The sequence below is a fragment of the Pyxicephalus adspersus genome, chromosome 8, assembly GCF_032062135.1.
Source record: "Pyxicephalus adspersus chromosome 8, UCB_Pads_2.0, whole genome shotgun sequence".
Taxonomy (NCBI): Eukaryota; Metazoa; Chordata; class Amphibia; order Anura; family Pyxicephalidae; genus Pyxicephalus; species Pyxicephalus adspersus.
In genome coordinates, this window is record NC_092865.1 from 22,247,676 (window position 1) to 22,267,301 (window position 19,626).

Below are 19,626 nucleotides of genomic sequence, written 5' to 3' on the forward strand. Positions count from 1 at the left end.
TTCCAGAGGAGTAAAATCAACCACACAACCAGAATCAACATATCACTTCTAGGAACCATACCTATGCATACCAATGCAACTGCATACAAGCAAGTACAGAAAGTGGTTTCCAACTATTCCCATGCAAGTTAATAGGAGCAGTTGGGAGCATGATTGAGCCTTCATTACAATACTGTAATTTACAGCAAGCCTGAAATAACCTTAAATATTCCCTTTAAGTAAAAACAAAAATGTAAAAGGCAAAAACAATATGTACCAATAAAGTAAACTTTAGTTTCTTCCATTAAATATTTATTAGGCCCTCTGAATATGTATTCTATTCTTTCATCTGTGTAGCAGCAAAGCATTTCTTTTTAAATTAGCTGCTATGAAGCAAATGAGATTTGTTCTGACCCTGTCCTAGATTAAAGTTATCACAAATAAACCTAGTGTGTAGGTGTAGTTTATATAGAGGAAAAACACACAAATTAGATTGTAATGGAAATTCGGTGGTCAATATGGGCCTAAATAATTTCAGATGCTTTCATTTGTTTAAGTGCAATAATAGTATTTCTGTTTTAATGAAAGAATTTATATAACAGCTATATATGTTTCTTAATTGCCTATCATATTAGGATGAAGCAAAGCAATTCATGTTGATTATATTGTGTGAAAGGGTAGCTGCAGTTAAAAATAAACACCCCCCACCCCAAACCCCTTCAGCATCTTATCAAAATTGTCAAATAGGACTGCAGCAGCCTGCCCAGAGCAGTGATGATTGTCTGCAGTGTTATGGTGGCTCGTTGGAAATGTACTCTAGGAAATGGCCAGACTCTTAGCAATCATAGCAAAGCCTAACCTAAGGTTCAAGCCTGGGCCTTCAGCATTAGGGAGGATAACAGGATGGGTTGCATTACTTTTTTTACTACCAAGTTTGTATTTACTAAAGCATCAGTCCCAAGCCAATACCAGAAACAAGCCAAGGTTTACTTTGTTTGTCCCACCTTGAGAAAATTCCATCCTCACTTCCATCCACTTCATTGAACTGTCATGGGGCCACATCTCTCCATAACATAAACTCCCGTTTCTCCCACATGACAAGAATGACACTGTTATCGATTATTAGTTTCAATGGTGATTGACCTGAGAGGTCCAAATTGCTCACAGCTCAAGAACCCCCTAGTAACCTTTAGAGGAACCTTCCCATTCCACAGAACCCTTGTTAGGATACACTGCAATATACTATTTGCAGTTTCCTATAGTGTGAGGCAAGCACAACGACAGCTAATGACCTTGCTGATCTTGGCCTAGATCACATTGCAGAGTTTGCCATCAAAAATGTTCCGTTAATATCAGGAAAGAGAGAATATTATTATGATATGGTAATATTGTGTTAATTGATAGGTGTCCTTTACATTGGGCGATAGCTTTGTTCTTTATCATCATTATTTACTTTTGTCAACTTTGAAAGTGTTTAATGTGTATTGGAGCAGGATTGGAAGTTGAATGGAAATCATCTAAAATGTGGTCTCAGTGCTGCCCAGGAACACGGTGAGAAGCATAAAAATTTGACTGCAACCACTATCCTATTTTCTCAAAGCTGAAAAATGTCTTGCACATATAAGAGACATGAAGACTAGCAGATCAATTTTGTTTAATAAAACATTTCCTCTGTTCAGGGGCAAACATAGCGAGGTGCAAAGTGCACCACTGCACGAGGAAGCTGGCCCTTTCTCAGCCCACAGGGGCCGCAAGTCAGTTCAGTGGGGGGGTCAATTCTGGTCAGGGGCCCACTATTGGCTACGTTCACCAATACCAGTGTTTCTTTTTCCATTATCTCCTCTGGCTTGCCCAAGCTGTATGACAGCCTTATCCATGTCCACATCTTCAAACAGAATGGGTCACACTTCTTTTTATGTGTCCACACAAAAACCATGTCATTATTTTCATGATCAATGCCTTTTTGAGTCAAGAACAACATCTTGAACACCAACACAAACGTCAACAAGTAGCTAATTAGGATCTGTCTGGGCAGATAGGGAAAAAGTCTATGGATGTTTTTTGATAACATTTATATTTTATTAGCTGGTAAGAATATTTACTGCATGCACGTCCTGTATTCAAAGATTCTGTACAACATTCACAGCAGGGAACATTGTGACGTTCATTCTCTGAAAACAGCACTTGAACTGATACATTTCAAGGTCTGTTTGTTTATACCTATTTATATCATTTGTCTCCGATGATCATGCAGAAAAAAACGTTAACATTAAATTCATCTCCTGTCAAACTTTGTTTGAAAACCCAGCACTGTAAAAAATATATAATCAGCAGAATCTTAAAAAACTGAACTGAAAAAATGGGGGCTGCTATTGTATGTTCTGCACCACACTGGTTCCCAAAAGTCCAAAGCTTGCCCCCTCTCACAATGTACCATTAGATAGAACATAAAGGGGCTTGCTTAGTGTTTTTTCAAAGCTCTATTAATCCAGATATTAATGATAACAAACTTTCTAGATCTTCCTACTCCAATGTATTTTACCCATTATCTTGGCTTCATATTGAAGGTGTTGCCATTGATAATGTTCTTCTAAGAATACTATTTGTGTGGTTAAAGCTTTTTGTGCTCTAAACAGTTGCAGAAGTCCTTCAAACCTCCTTTCCACCCTCCTATTTATTGAATGCAAATGCCTTAATTATTCACATAGATACTTATATTTAAGATTATAAATGCAGCAGTTAAGAGAATAAAAGGGATTCAATGAATTCAAGGGTTCAACCTATCAAAAATTCAAAAATGTTCCTGTGCTGTTTTTACAAGCAAATAACCAAGATCCTCCCATGTTTTGCATTGATACACATTTTTATATTTTACATTTTTGTATTTGAATATTCTAAGAGAGACAATCTGCGTGATTTTACAGCTGTGCACAGTAAAAAAAGAAAATCACCCATGTGCAGCTTCCAAAGGTGCTCTGCACATCAGTAAATTGTAGACCAGGTATCACTTTATACCATAGTCCACAGCAAGATCATGCATAGTTGGGTGTCAACTTAGCCATTGTTATAGGACATCGTAAAGTTGTCACCAGAAGTGCTGGGGGCCTGAATTTGAAATTTAAGAGAAACTAGATTATTGAAAAACAAAAAGACTGGCTACAGGATAAAGCTAATAAATATCAATTTTGTAATGGAGGCATAAACAGAGTTTAGAGTTGGACCTCATCTTGCTCATTTAGATCTCTTTCCCCATCCTAATCATAATGTCATAATATATATTTTTAAATAATTACCTATTTTTATGTAAATTCTATGTTTTTATCTCAGTATTAGTCTGTAAGTCTGTCTGCTGTGAAGCTTTACATTCAGGATTCTCTTTCCTTTGCTAGTGCTTACACATATCATTGCTAAATATGAACTTGTAGGGTCATAAACACTTCAGCAGGTCATAAATATAATCAAAAAAAGCTCTGCCCCAGTCTATTCCCCAAGACCCAATTAGTCTCTCATTGGATACCTGCATCCATACTACTGCACACCATAGAAAAAGTAGGTCCAAACTCTCAAGGTCACACTTCAAAGGAACATTTGTCCTTTTAGGTCATATACCATTTTCTTTAAACATATCATCAGCCAAGGGGAAAGGTTGAAGATGAAGATGAGGACTTCATTGTTGACAATTTTGTTGATTTTTTAAACCTATCTATATGTATATAGTGACACCATTGTTTAGGGTGCATGTGCAGTATTTCTAAAAGTGCTAATGCGGCAGATTACAGAAGTTGTACTGTGTTTGCATATTCAGGGAAATTGAACCTCAGTCACTCCTTTGGGGCATTTTTAGCTTTCAGATTCTGTCTTCTGAAAATGAGCAATTCAATTTTTGGCATTAAAGGTTCTGTTTAGAAAGCAGATAATCTGACATTCATTCACCAATTTCTGGTGGTGATCAATCAGTGTCATTTAAACACAAGCATCAGAAAGATTTACCTGCAGAGAATGTTTGTTAATTGTCAGATGCTTTATAAATACTGTAGATCCCCTTTAATGTATGTTTACATATTCAGTAGCCTCCTCACAATATATTTTAGTATCACTCTAAAAATGATTATTTTTATTTGCTACTATCCATTCTGCCAGTGTCTATAAAATAAAATTGTTATTAAAAAAATATTGTTAGCATCATCTGTAGTTGTATTCTTATATGAAGCATACTCGCATACAGAGCATCAACTTGATAAGATGTTGACAAACAAGTATTTTTATGGCATTTTATGATTGGCAGATTAAAGTAATGATAAAAAAGGTGACATGGAAGTGATGAGGAATGCAAGAATAAAATCTGCAGAAAAAAGTTTGTTGTGTGCCATCTGCAGGATATAAACCATAAATGACAGGAGGAAGGATTATATGTTGTATTTGTGGAATTTGATGTGCTTTATTATCACTTAATATAAATGTCTAATTGGAATAACTAAAACAGCGCACTATAATGCCAGTGCCATTAATAATGACATAACTGTAGCACATACAGATAGCTTACCTAAGGTTGGATGGGTTTCCGCTACTATTTTGAAGCTGTAAGGATCCTGGTTCTTTCTGTGTTTGCATAGCGTTCAGCTGTGTATCTGGGAAGTTCTGCATAATACGGTGACACTATATAATTTTAATAAATAAATACATAATGTAATTGAAATATGCTTTCATATAACAGGGCGGTTTTTATATTGTAGATCAGTTTTTCTCAACCACATTTTTATTGATCTTTTGGGTTCATTTAATTGTTGTTAGGGATTCCTTGAGCAGTGCATAGTGGCTGATTTGTTGTCACCTAACAATTCATGCATAACTTCACTGTCATCAATATGGAACCAGTGAAAATCAGTCTAGGATGGCATTACACTGAGCATCAATGTAGTGGTGTATTTTTCCCTTCAGCAACCAATGCAACAGGACTTTCCTATATTGATTACCTATGTAAAAAGGACCCTTTTCCACTGGAAACCAATGTTGGAGAACTTCTCCACTGACTACCAATGTAAGAGAACAGTTATCACCTATGTTAGGGTATAATATCTGCTGGCCATCTATATCCGAGTACACTATTCTGATCACCCCTGTAGCAATATACTACATTGATCACCAAAGTAAAAGGACATTTCTACACTGAACACCAATAGTGCATTACAGTGACCACTTATGTATAACACTACTCTGACCATCAATGGACAGGGGCATTTCTCCACTGTCTACTAATGTAAGGGGATACTATATGGACCAATAATGGAAAATCGAATTTCTCAACCACCAATGTAGGTGAATATTTTGCAATGAACACCAAAGTGAGACACTACACTGACTACCAGTATAAAGAGGCATTTCCTCACTGACCACTATGTAAATGGACAATATGGTTTTCATTCTCTGTGTTTTTTATTATTGGCATTTGTTTTTATAATTATGTTTGAGGAAAAAAATTGTCATTTACCGCAGGAGTCTTCTGGGTGTCAAATATACATTGATTAGTATATCTAAAACATACTGGTAATGCTGATGCTCCATAAGTTGTTGATAGCAACTAATAAGGATTCAGCCCTCCCAATTAGTCACAGGCTGTGAGTTTCTTTCTCCTTCTGATTCATGCTTTCGATGAGTAGAGAGGAAGAGTGTGTTAAAGAAGGAGACCTGTTCGCAGATATACAAAAACTAGAAGAAAATATTTTACAGCAGAATTACAGTGTATTTGAGGCCAGGTCATTTTTTAGAGAGATTTGAGGCTGCCTATCTGTTGAGAGTGACTGCTGCTGTTGTCATCCTTGTTAGTAGCTTCTCAGTGCTGCTGCTGTCCCATAGCATGAGGCAAAAATCACAAGTTCTGAACACCACAGACGTCTCGATTTAAAAAAAAAAGTTTTTTTTTTGATAGTTCTCAAAAATTTCTCTGTATTTGCCACAGTTTACAGTGACTGCCACAGTCTGCAGTCATGATTCTAATGATAAATAATACGTTCAATGCACTTACTTCTCTGCAAACAGTGACTATATTAAAGTTCTCCCTACTTTCTTTAAAATTTTAAAGATGAACAGTTGATGAAATTAGTATTTGACAATTCTTTGTAATTAAAATGATAATGCAGCCCTCAAAAGCAGTTTACATTCCACAAATTTCACCTTCTCATTGGCATGCATTTCTCTGAAATTTTCATGAAAAATAAATTGTCATTTCTTCCATCACTAGTGTTCTGCACTTCTGAATATAGATCAGTTGCACATTTGATTAGCTAAGCGCTAAATGTTCGAAAAACTAAACTTGTAATACCACTAAGGGTTCCTTGTTGAGTAAGGAAAACAGCAACACAGATGAATAAAAATATAAGTGGTAAAGCCATTAGTATTTTTTACAATATTTCTGCTGATGTTCTCATGAATTTGTGTGATTATTTTACTCTACCCATTGCATTACCCCTAGCAGACATGTAAAATGGTAATTAAAGATTAAACTATGCAGTTGTGACACACAATAAGTGTAACATATGGTTAGTTATTGTCTATGTCTGTTCATATGTGGGTTTAATGTGCTTCTGTGCCATTGAAAATTCACTGGAGTCTCCTCTATCTAAATCTGCTGATTATAGCACTGAAAGCCATACTGAGTCAACCTTTCTAACATTGAAACCTTTCATAAAAATAGACAAAAGTACAGCTGCCACTTAGGGACATAACAAGAAATAGGTGCCCCCCACAAGCAACAATTTGCATGCCTCCCCACCACACCCAGAAGAACAAATAAACAGGAGACTTAAGAGTGCATTTTTAATCTGCTGTACTTCTGAAGCTTAGCTCAGTGATAGTAATACAGTTGCACATACACTAGCACTCTTGCACAAATAAACTGAACATGCACACTAGCACAAATCTATCTTTGTAGCCTTCCCTCCCAGGCAACTAATCTCCCACACTGTTTTTCATCTTGTTGTGTTGCCACCCATTCCTCCTTCTCTGGTTAACTGTGCAAATGCCCTTTTTTCCACTAGCTGCCGTTTTCTCAGTCTCTAAGCCCTTTCTTCCCCCTCAATTTCCAAGTGGTTGAAGTTAAATCTGGCAGATGAATTTATTTACAATTATTTAGACCAACATGACCAGTCACAATCTTCATGCCTCACCTGTGCCCCGGTGGCCATCAAAGGATCTGGGAGTAGGGAGGAGAAAGGGGCACAGGCAGCAATTAGCCACCTAAAAGGGGCACCAAATATGAGTACCCTCCATCTGAGCCTACCTGAGACTGTAGTGATCACAGAGTTACAGTTATAAATTTGCATTCAGAATGATACCCTTTAATTAACCTGTACAACCTTTAGGATACTTGATTATAGGTAGAGCCCAAGGAACCCCTGGTGCAAATATTCATAAAGGAGAATCTTGACAACAACCTTACCTTCTCAGAACTTTTCTTCTTCATTTACCTATTACTTGAGTACTAAAAGTTACCTGCACAATTCACTGAATCCTGGCAATCTGATGTTTTCAGAACATGTGATTTAGCAAACTAGAGATTTACAACTCAACCCATATGTTCCTGAAACTGAAATAAACAAAACCTTGATAACCCAGAATGGTGACACCAACACTGTCCTTTACAGGAACCAATGCACAAAAAAACATAGATGCAAGTTTTTAATTTTGTATAAGGCAATATTCTACACAGTTGTAATATGATTTTGCACAGGATGGTATTCAATCAAGAATAATACAGTGTAATCAACATAAGTCTAAAGTCTATATTTTGCACAGAACAACAAGGCTGGCAATAGGCTGTGACAGAAGACATGGAGAGAACTTTTCCCAAGCTTTCTGCAAAGAATCATCATGAGAAATTTATATAAAACTCCCTTTGAGGTACATTTGGTAGACATATAAATATAAAGGGACTAGAGTATACCTTCCAGTATTTTTATGAACTTCCATTGTTTGCGGCTCTAAATAGTCAAAAATAGTTGTAAAACCACAAGTTATTATTATTTTACAATTGGCACTGAAAGACAAGTATGATCTTCAGCCTATCAATGATTAGACATACGGCTCTCCCTGAGTAGAAATTCAGTGATGTTTGGTCATCTGGGTTGTAGTGGGTATCGCCCTCGTGGAAGACGGCTTGGTTGTTTTCGGCTTGTGTCCTGTGGGAACTAGAGGAGAAACAGATCAGATAAAAAAGTGAACCAGAAAAATGTCCAACAAGATATAGAAATTAATTTGTTTTCAAACTGATGCCAACAGAGTATTTGTTCCAGTCTGTGAAACAGGAGGAAATAATAAAAGTACAATCTAGTCAACACAAAAAAATTGTACTGGAGGTTGTGCGGAGGTTCATCTTTATACACGTGAATTACAAAATCCTGAAATTCCCTTTTGAGCAGCCTGGAATTAAAACGTACCTAAACTCAACATTTTTGCTTTACATAATAGGGTAGACACTGCTTTAAAAAAGGGGTGCAGCACCTTCCTTTTCTGTCCTGATTGCTACGGCGAGAATGGGTGCGTAGGACCTCCCGGGATACCAACGTCATGCATCCTGGGAGGCTCTGGCTGCTTTTTCTAGACATGCCCAATCTCGGGAATGTGCAGAAGGAGCCTTTTCTTTAATGGGAGAAAAATAAATGCCAAACTCGCCCCTGCGCAGTGCATTATCGGGTGACGTACGAAGAAGAACCCAGGAAAAGAAAGAAGATGATGGCGGCGCCTGGGCTGAAGAAGGGTACAGGGACCTGTTCCAGAAACACAATAAAAAGCCAAAAAATCTGCAAGGAATTATATAATTTGAGATTTGGATTTATTTTTATTTAATACATTTGTAATTTTACTTATATGGTAATAATATTTAAATATTTTATTTAACCTATTGCCTGGAGTTGCTCTTTATATATGTTGCATAAAAAGTACAAAGCAGTGGTATTATAGGAGGTGGGAAATAAAAAAAACTCCACAATCCCCCATGCTAGCAGCTTCATTATATGCACAGCAAACATTTTAATTTGTCTACAAAAAACAGATGACTGCAGTGTGCATTTACAGTATTTCCATTTCCATAGTTAGTTCTGCTTTCACAATCAGAAGAAATATGGTACCCTGCAGTATTTAATAGAAACTCAGGAAATCAGTGCTGTTAATTTAAATGCACAATAGTTTTATTTAATAAAGTGTGTTTTGGGAATATTTGCATAATATCCATTAAAAGGTTTATTTAAATAGAGAACACCCATTTATCATAATGATAAAATTAGACTATACACTTTTCATGTGTAAATTTTCGAAGTGTAGACTTGCAGCAGATTACACATTTTATGAAATATGATTCATTGCTGGCGGTTTCTCTAGTAAATAACCACATTGCAATTTCTCATAGAACTTGAGAGGCTGGAAATTCCAATTTTTATACTTTATATCTGTAAGAGGCAAACTGTAGGCTCAGCGACAGAACAATACAAGCACATCTGAACTTCATTGTGATGGTTGTGAGAGGTTATGACCTGTCCTACTTTTTAAGCAAAACCTTGGTGTCACCCACAGCTGTACTATTGGTAAAAACTGGACCCTGAAGTAGTTGAACACTGCCAAAAATGTATTCATCTTGGGACTCAGCCCAGGTCCAATGTCATGGCCACTAATATATGTGAAAATGAAAGGCACCCATCACTATTTACTCTAACTCTGACTTTTGTTATTCCTAAAAAAACACTTTCTAAACTAATGTGGAAAGCATAAACAGGCTAAAATGAAAAAGCTGCAATATAACAGATGGGAGGGAAGAGTGGGCTGGGCAGATCAGACAAAAACTTGAATGTATTCAGTCTGGCTGTAAGGTTCCACATTATTTAACATTCAGTACCTTCATAGTTTGTAATCAAGAAAGTCATATTACAAAGATATTGTGCTGCTTAGGCACGTTATTAGTTTGATGTCCATTGCCTGGCTACAAACTAACTTTAACGTGAACCATTAAGGAGTCCCAAAGCTCCTTGTAGACTTTAGCAGCCTGCAATTGGAAACCAAGGCATAGACTCCTGTTGCCAAAATCTGGCAACATATCCTCAGCAGACCAAGTGGGGAATCAAAATTCTCTAAACCAGGAGAGTTGTACTGTATGACCTAGTGTGCTACTGGGTTTATGGACTTACTGATTCACTGTTTAACAAAAGAACCAAATGCTGCCACTAAAATCAGGTTTGTTGCTTTTTTTTTTTTTTTGGAGATATGGTACTATTTATTTTTTGTATTTTTAACTGTAGTTACATGAGATGAGAGATTGAATTGACTTTAAATGGAGTTGATTGTTAAGAGTTCTGCCCTATTACACTAATTTATGTCTGTTTTTGGTATTAGGGCTTTTAAAAACGTTTTACGTCAACTCAATTTTCACTACAGAACATTTGATTTACAGCTGATATGCCTTTATATACTGACTCTACTTCCATGGTAACAATTTTTTTTTGCAATATCGTTGGTTGGTATGATGCACTGAAATCTAAAGCAGTTTTAACTGTTCCTATTTTGTGTACTATAGAATCAGGAGTAGGAAGTAACATTACTGCTCCCCTCTTTAATACAGTACAATGAGTGTGTATTGTCACCCAGGACAGGATCTGTCCAGACTCACCAGGCATAAATTACAGGACAAGAATAAAAAAGAAGACTAAGGCAGCCACTGTACCTAGGACTAGTAAGGTCTAATAAATAATGTTTTTGCTGGTGTTGTCAATAAATTTTATTGATTCAAAGCAATACATGTTATTCACTAAATCAATGATTGAAAAGCTTATTTTAACCAATTAAAAGCTATTCTTTTTTGCTTGCTATATGATCTGCTTACAATTGTTTAAAGCTGTCGATAAAGGTATGCACATACACAACAACCCATGTGTTTTCAGAATTCCTACAGTGACCAACAAAATCTCAACAATCTCAAGCTGTGCAATGCTTTAAAAGCTTCTACAAGTGTAGGTAGTAAAGTATATTGTGTTTTTCCTTTTGATTACAATAGATTTGCTTTGTTTCTTTGTGTTTACTCTTTATTCAAAGTATATAGTACATATAACAAAACAAACACAAATGGTTGTGTTAAAACAAGTACATATGGTAAATTTGTTCTGAAAGGAAAAACAATACTTTAAATAATTTAAATTCTAATAATGAACTTTTCCTGTTTAGTATCTTTTGTTCTGGTAAATATGCCATTGAAAATGTTTTGTTACATCTATTGAATGTATTCCAAAAGAAAAAAATAAAACCTGTTCATCTTGCCGGAAATTTTGTGAGCTGATACAATGCTAGACACCCTGCCAGTTTCATTGTTTTTAGTTAGCTCTAATGGCTACAAAGCAATGCCCCACTATGATAGGGGGAGCAAGAAAAGGGGAAAGGTTCTGTTGACCCGATGCATGAAGCAAGGGTGAGGGTATTCATCCTAGGCCATATATCACCAGCAGACTCACCAGCTAAAAATTAAGGGAAATAAACTAACTCACAGGTGGATTATTTTAGACAATGGCTTCTGTTCTAGGTTGTCCACTGATCAGAGATATGTAAAAAAAAGTGTATGTATATTACATAGGGTTAGAGGATCAAGCTGTAAAGTTAATATTGCAGGTCACCCACTGATCTGAAATAGGTAAAATAACATAGGAGTTATGCCAAAAGAATTCTTTTCATCCAAGCTTCTGATCCAGACACTTTTTTCACGCAACACAGCTTGGTCAAGGAATCAACCTCAAACAAAGTTGGACAACCTTCACACTGATAGGATAGGAAGTCTGCTTTCTCTTCAAATATCATGCTTCTAGTGTTAGACTGACATCAAAGCATTTAATTCCTAATTAAAGCTTGAGGCCTGATTGGTTCCTAGCATTGGCCATTTATCCCCCAATCTGTGTGCAGCTGTTTGTGCAAGAGATTACAGAAAATTATTATAAAGTGATTAATTTAGGAACTATTGCCATCTGTATGTAAAAATACATTTCTGATTAATTCATAAAGGCATTTACTATTTTTTTTTTCAAAATCAATGCTAAAAGGTTAAGCTTTAATTAGGAATTAAAAACCCTGATATGAGCCAAGACAAATGTTAGATGTAGCATTTTATAGATGAAAACATTCAACTTTTGGATGGGTAAAGGGTTAACAAGTAAACGTCCATCTAATCATGTTTAATTTTAGAGAAATGTCTAATACTGTACCCAATAGGGTGGGTTAAATAATATAAGCACATTTGACCCCATCTGGGGTGATTAATGGACTTGGTGATTGGTAGTGATAAGTAAAACATCCCCTTCAACACATCACACATTTTTTTGCCAGCTGAATGATTATTTTTCTATTAATTTAACATGATTGCTTTTTTCTTGATTTCTTAATTATGTTTGCACAAACTAGTGATGGGTTGATTAGCATTTATAATACTGCTATCACGGCAAAATTTTAATCCTTGTATGAAATCACCATTTATTGTCAGTTTAACACTCGGGGATGAGGACCAAAATAATTAAAACCCCTTCATGTACATCAGAGATGTAAGAAAACAACAACAACATATTTACCTTGCTCCTGGCTTTATTTAACGTAAACATTGGATTCATCATCATCTATTCATGATTTCCATACTAGCAGATTTTGGAAGCAAAGTTGCATGTCAAATTACAGCAAGATGAAAGCAATTAAACATTATATTTCCAGCTACGTGCAACGTAAATACAGTTAGAACTTCGTTGGCTTTTTTGTTTGTTTTTTTGTTTCAGATAAAAATTGTTATTCTACTCAAAAGAGGATTCTCAACTTTCTGGAAAATGAAGGAAACTCCAACCATCCAAAGATTTTCTTTTGACATTCAATACACAGGGAGCATATCCCACTGAAGGTGAGGTTAAATGTTTTATAGCTTTTATATGTAACTAATATGTTATAATGTCATATCAAAAGATACATTTGTTGGATCTACAAATTGAATGGAGATTCTTCTGCTAGCCAGTTAACTGAGTAGCAGTCAAAGGAAAAATCTCCAAGTATTAGGAATAAATCCTACATGACATAGGCATATGAAGGGCTTGAGACTCATGGATTCCTAAGTAAATTTAGTAGTTCTGGTGGTTTTCCACATATCCCTCCCAAGGTCACAATTTGCAAAATCGTCCTATTTAAATTATTTTGCCAATCTGAAATAAAGTCATTCTACTACTAATGCTGCTACTACAGCAACACTGTTTAGGCTTTGTAGCATTCTGTTCATTGGAAATTCCCCCTCATTTCCTGTCCTTTGGACTACTGAGACAGGTAAATCTCCCCAATAGGAATGCAGATGGTAAGCCCTGACGAAATGTCCAGACACTAAAATCAAATATTACCAACCCTTACATAATATGTAACTTTAAAGTGAATCTAAAGCTTTTTATTCATTTAGTTTTGGATTAAAGTGAAATTAAACTGTGCTATGCTCACCCTTCCATCACAGGGTGCTGCCATCCCCTTCCTTCTTCTCTTCCTAGACATATTCTAGCCATCCTCATTGCCCAGGCCAGGATGACATAACTCCCATGCAGGCTCGAGGGTGTTTATTTAGTCCCAGCAAGTGCAGGGGAATCTGGAATTGACGGGTATCCTGGCAAATAATTCTGAGCTGCACAGCTCAGCAAATGACAGTTCCAGGGAGCTATCAGGCAGGTAAAAATGCTTATTGCAAAAGGGACATCACCTGTCTCTGCAATAATGCCCTGCCTGATTGCAAAATTTTAAAGGTAGAATTTTAGTTCTGCTTTAAGTGTGGCCTGGTTTTCATCTCTATCTGTTTACAATTGTTCTAGTTGTTAATGGGAGAGAAAGTTGGGTTAAAATTGGTAATTCTTTACAATTGTCTCCTGAACATAAAGTAAGGAGCGATGTGACAATTTTTCCTCTCTATTTCTCCAAGTGACTGTCATCATAAGCAAAAATGATAGGAAATCCAAAATTGTATATCGTTTCAAGAAAGTAAAAGAAACATTTTGAAGTGGGCAGTTTCTCACTTCGTCCTGGTAATCTCTGTTACCTTGACAAAAACGTATGAGAAATTAAAAAATGGACACCAGGAAAGGAGGCAAGAGTAAATCTTCCAAATCTGACCACTTATCTGGTGGCAACTAAGAGTGAATTTCCCTACTGCTACCATCCTGTGCTGTCTAAAAGACATAAATAGAAAACTCTCCAATGTTTCTGTCCCAAATGCATCTGGAGATTTATTTGCATTTAAACTGTTGTTCTTGCTATATAAAAGAAAATCTACCTTGCCCTAGCCTATACAATGATGTCATCTGCTGTAAGCAAATAAATCCTTATTCATCAACTCAAAAGACAAACATTTATTAGTTCACCAAATTCTACATAAAAAGGATTTTCAACATTAAAAAACCTACATGGGAATATGCTACATATATACAGTAACTATTAGGTTATTGTTTTTGCAATGTGCGTTGTTACACTGACTTGCATGATTTATTATATAATGCAAAATTCATTTGGAAGTGCAGGATTCCCACACTTCAAAGAATTTAGTGTTCTGTCCTGCAGCAGTTTGAAATCCCAGCGCAGGGTGCGGTAATATGATTTGTAACTTAATAAGGAACCCAAACAGAGTTGAGACGTGCGTTATTCAGAGGTGAACTTTTCAAAGTTTTGGCAAGATCATTGTTGGGCAAAAGGTCCACTGTGTGGGCACAATTGTAAGCAGCTAACTTGAAATAATGAGCCAAGAATACTAACAGAAAAATGTCAAAAAATATAAAAATGATTTTACAAAAATGAAAGATGTAAACTTATGAAATGGGAAAAGTTGCTGTAAAATTGTGCTGACAAAAGATTAAAGAACTCCAAAGCAGAGGTACTGAAATTGGAGTACTTTTTAAATGATTCTAATATATATTAACCCCCTTTGAGATGAGAACATCTTAAGCTCTGTGTCAATGAGCTTTTGTTTGATTCAGAACTGCTTCTCTCCATGAGAATTTAAATGTATCTTGAAGATGGTCAAATGCAAGTCAGAAGGTGGCCACTTGCACATGTTACTGATTTGTATGATCTTAAAAACATCTCAAGGCCTTGAAAGTATACCTCTACTTTTCTACACATGTTTAGAAAAATAATATAGGACATTATAAATAGATTTTGCTAATCATATGCAGCATGGAGTTGGCTGCAACAGTATTGGATCGATTTGTTAGATTTAAAAAAACTGCGTTAAAAATATTTTATTTGAACATTTTCTTTTATGCTTTTCCTGTTTTCTTTTAGCTGCAACATATTGACCATATTGTAACAATAAATCCTCAGTCATATTAAATTGATAGCAACAACAAAATCCTATTTACTGGCTTTCCCACTATTCCTTGTTTAATAAAAGCAACTGTTTAACGATTAAAGCACCCATTCAGTGCAAAAGATATATTTCTTTCATTGACACAATCCTTTGGATATGTACATGCATGGCAAACTAAAGAGAAAATATACTTATTAAAGGATTTGTCAAATACAAAGGTATTTAGATCAAAGTAACAGATTGCCTTTACAGGTTAGCTTTGGCCCACCAATGCTTAAATGTGTTGGAACATACACATGAGTAATGACTCTTCCTCGCACCCATCCTCCTCATCCCATGTGGCAGTGTTGTTGGCCATGCTCAAGTCTGAGCACTGAACCCTGTGAATAAAGGTGGTCAAATGCCCTTTTTTTTATGCAGAGAAGTGCAGCAATGAGCAAGTTCAGGGAGGGTAAGTATCAATAGGCAGGAATAGTGACTTATTAAAAAACCCTTAACTGAGCCATGCTGGGCCCTGGGAAAATATAAATTAGGGATTTAAAATGCACAACATTTCAGCTCCTTGTGCACCTGCCCTCGCAGAATTGTGAAGATACAAATACTTTAAGGTCAGAGCTCAAGTTAGTAATTTACACTGCCAACATCCCAAAAAGATCAAGAATATATAGAACAAATATACAAATGGGACTTTAAAGGCAGTACACATACACTGTGATTTTGCAAGAAAAATAATAAATGTCTCAACCCAAGTTTTTGTGCCAAATTTAAACAAACTAATATTGTTCCCTTTGCATTGTCTTAGTTGGATTACATGAAAACTTCCCCTTTTATTCATAAAAATGAAGAGTATTCTTAAGAGGAAATCATTAGTGTATTGGCAGATTGAGTATTTTGAAAAGTATATTCAGACACAATGCAATCTTTTGGGATTACGTTTGCAAATTTTTCCTAATGTAAAGCTGTGTACACACGTGCAATTCTTGTCGTTGGAAAGGATCTTTCACGATCCTTTCCAACGACAAAGGACTACACGATGCATGAACAAGTGCTGTACATACAGCACCGTTCTGCTCTATGGAGAGGGGAGGGGGAGAGCGACGGAGCGGCACCCGGTGCCCAAAACTGGACTGCATATTCCAGATGTGGTCTGACCAATGCTTTGTACAGGGGCAGGATTATGTCTCCATCTCTGCAGTCTATTCCTCTCTTAATACAAGAAAATACTTAACTAGCTTTAGATATTGCAGCTTGGCATTGGAGTCGGGTTGTCAGAATTTGTTATTATGTTACAATGATTTAGGGATCTGGTTTGTTGACAAACACACTGATAACTTTAAACCTAGGGTCTCTCCAACACATTCACCAAATTGTTTGGATGATGTGAGTTCAGACCTCCCCTTTTTTATATTGATGTGGATCAAGATATCCCTCTTTTTTACATTTTGTGTTATATTGAAAAATGTATTATTTTTCTTGCAAAATCACAGTGTGTGTACTGCCTTTAACGTTCCGTTAGTATATTTGTTCTATATGTTCTTGCAGAATTGTGGTTTATCAATAGAACCCTAAGCCCTGCATTGATGGTTTTAGACAAAATGGGTCCCTGAAAAAATGTGATGTAGAGGCCCCAAATACATAACATTTCAGCTCCCTGCACCCCAGCCATTGTGTTAATTGGGTAATGAAATAAAAGGTGGGGGCCTAAGGAACTCCCCAGTTTGCTCTAACCTAAAAATAGCCCTGCAGCTAAGTGACAGGGTCTCTATATTTAAAGACATTCAAAACAGTGATATAGTTCCTCATTACCAAACAGTCACTTGAAAAATCACTTATACAGTGTAGTGTAGCATTCAATAAAGAAAAGCAGCAAGTACTCATGGGAAAAATAGATTACCATTGAAGGATTGTACAGGGGAACAGCTCCAGGTGCCTGGCTCACATGACTTCCAGTGAAAGATGCATTTGGATTCATGCCCTAATGAAACAAATAGTAACAAGCATAAGTACACAGACCTCAGAGTTTTAACCCCACAGTCCCCTGATCTAATGGTTTACCATGTTCTCCTGCTGACCCCGGATCTCTGGTAATACTGAACTGGTATTGATCTTCTGCCGGTCTTCACTTTCTTTTATTCCTGTCAAAGAGTACATGATACAAAGGATTCGTGACTCCTCTTTGATATAAGGGCAGTGCTGTTATCCCCAGATGGGAGTGTGTGAACAGTGTGTCATTATTTCCTTCCCAGCAGTATTTAGGAGTTTCAGGGAGTCATATCAAACACTTCACACATCAACATCGAGCTGGAGCAAAATTTAGGTGTCTGCTGGAACTGCACTAATCAGACCATGTAGGATAATTACCATTGTGACATGTATAGGATTCTACAAGTTCATTTAGAAGCTATGCCTTTATATAAAGTGAATTTAAAGTATGTTTATCCTTTAAAAGGATAGTGAGTGAAAGGCTAAGTCTTCACAAAATAAGGATTTCAGATTTTGCTTTATGCTAATTGTAACCTCATACGATATAATGATATATATATATATATATATATGGAAAACATGAATTTTTCGGTTTGTAGTCAAGTTTATTAGATTTTCCTTTACATCCTGTTTCAATGACAGTAATAATACCTAATAACTGAGACCTCATAGCAATAGGAACACTATGGGACTAAGAAAAAGCTAGACCTTTCATTAGATTTGTATTGTGTAAGTCATAATCTAAAGTTTTCACAATGCTCATGGCTTGCTTTTTGCTCCAGTTGACAACAGAGGATTTTGAGAGACCAATTGCCAAGAGCCAATGCTGTCACATGGTTTAAAGGGGATTGAGTCACATGCTTTGTTATACCTGGTAATACTAGATACCCAACTATACCATCCAGGCCAAGGGAGGCATAGGAAAGGTAAATGTAAATAGATGTGGATAGACAGAATTTAGGCAAATTTGTAGAGCATATGTTCACTCTAAATGGACTCTGATGATTGAAAAATAATATTTCAAACAATCTATTTTTATTTGATCACTCAAAAAATGAGAGTGCTGCCTGCCAAAATCAGCTATGCTGTCTTTAAGAGCAACAGCCTCTGGCAGAATTTGTAGCATTCAATATAGTGAGATGCCTGGTACTCTGGTGTGTGCAGCGGTGCTTCCCTTTGACCCCGTGTCTTATAGTGATGTAAAGACCTGAGGATGAAATCACAGTGAATCATAGAGGGCAAAGACATCCAACACACCTAGAAATAACAGATGCTTAAGATTCTGCTGGAGATAGCAAAGGTAGGATTCATCACCCACTGGTGAGGGAAGCATTAGGAGTCCTCACATGCAGAGACTTTTTCAGAAGGTGCTAAATAACCTCATGGGTGTGGTGTAAGGGTTATCCATATTCACTATTCCCTAATTTTTTTGTTTTACAGATTGATAAATAACACTCCTAACAGCATTTCCACCCTTGTGCTAGTGTAGACTGTGGTTTGTGGTCAATCAATAATTAAAAAGCCTGTAGTCTGTTTTTAGGTGTAAATCCATTGATAGATTGCTTTAGCAATACACTGGGGCAGAAGGATCAATGTACAGAAAAGGGCAAGCGGGCGTTTATTTTACTGCGTTGATCCATTTTCTGTCTGCATCAGCGTTATACGCATAAATTGTTAGGCAAAGTTTATGCCAGCTGACACAAGGGAGTGGTGTTTTTTGAAGAAAATCATCTTATTGTGTTCTGACCTGCATATAAATTGTCCAAACAATGTTTACTGCCTGATTTAAAATTAACAGGATATGTCACTGAATTTTGCATAATGCAAAACTAAATATTCACTACGTACATTTTTAGAAAAACTTGTATTGATTAGCACCTTTTTTGGTTCATTTTAAAAGTTTATATTCAGTAGAAAATATTCATAGAAACAACATAAAACAGTCATGCATAGATAACCAGGGTATTGCATTATCTTATAGTAATCAGGCTTATATATAAATGCCGCAGGGTAACAGTGCAAGATCTTCACATCATATGACTCCTGCAGACTGGTAACATACAAACTACATATAAAGTATAATATTTATCAGGATCATGCACACTGTATATCCAAGAACTGATATTATCACTGACAGAGTTAAATTTGCTGTGCATCTAGAAATCAGAGGTATCTGTAGATGACTACGTAATTCATCCTGACTGTCAGCAATAACAGTAATTTTTGAATAAGGATATACCGTATTTTTCGGCGTATAAGACGCACTTTTTCTTCCCCAAAACTGGGGGGGAAAAGTGGGGGCGTCTTATACACCGAATACATGTTAAATATAA

General features: G+C 36.2%; 1 protein-coding gene across 3 annotated transcripts in view; it reads right to left on the reverse strand.

The window, feature by feature from the left end:
* Positions 1 to 7,640: 7,640 nt before the first annotated feature.
* The window catches only part of SEC16B (SEC16 homolog B, endoplasmic reticulum export factor), a 111,040-nt gene continuing 99,054 nt past the window's right edge, over positions 7,641 to 19,626 (reverse strand). For all 3 annotated transcript variants that reach the window (XM_072419738.1, XM_072419740.1, XM_072419739.1), the window contains 3 exons: positions 17,366 to 17,445; positions 17,205 to 17,285; positions 7,641 to 8,162 (listed from right to left, as the gene is read on the reverse strand). In XM_072419738.1, the coding sequence (XP_072275839.1) occupies positions 8,091 to 8,162; positions 17,205 to 17,285; positions 17,366 to 17,445 (233 nt within the window). In that variant the 3' untranslated portion in view covers positions 7,641 to 8,090. The remainder of the gene's footprint in view (positions 8,163 to 17,204; positions 17,286 to 17,365; positions 17,446 to 19,626) is intronic.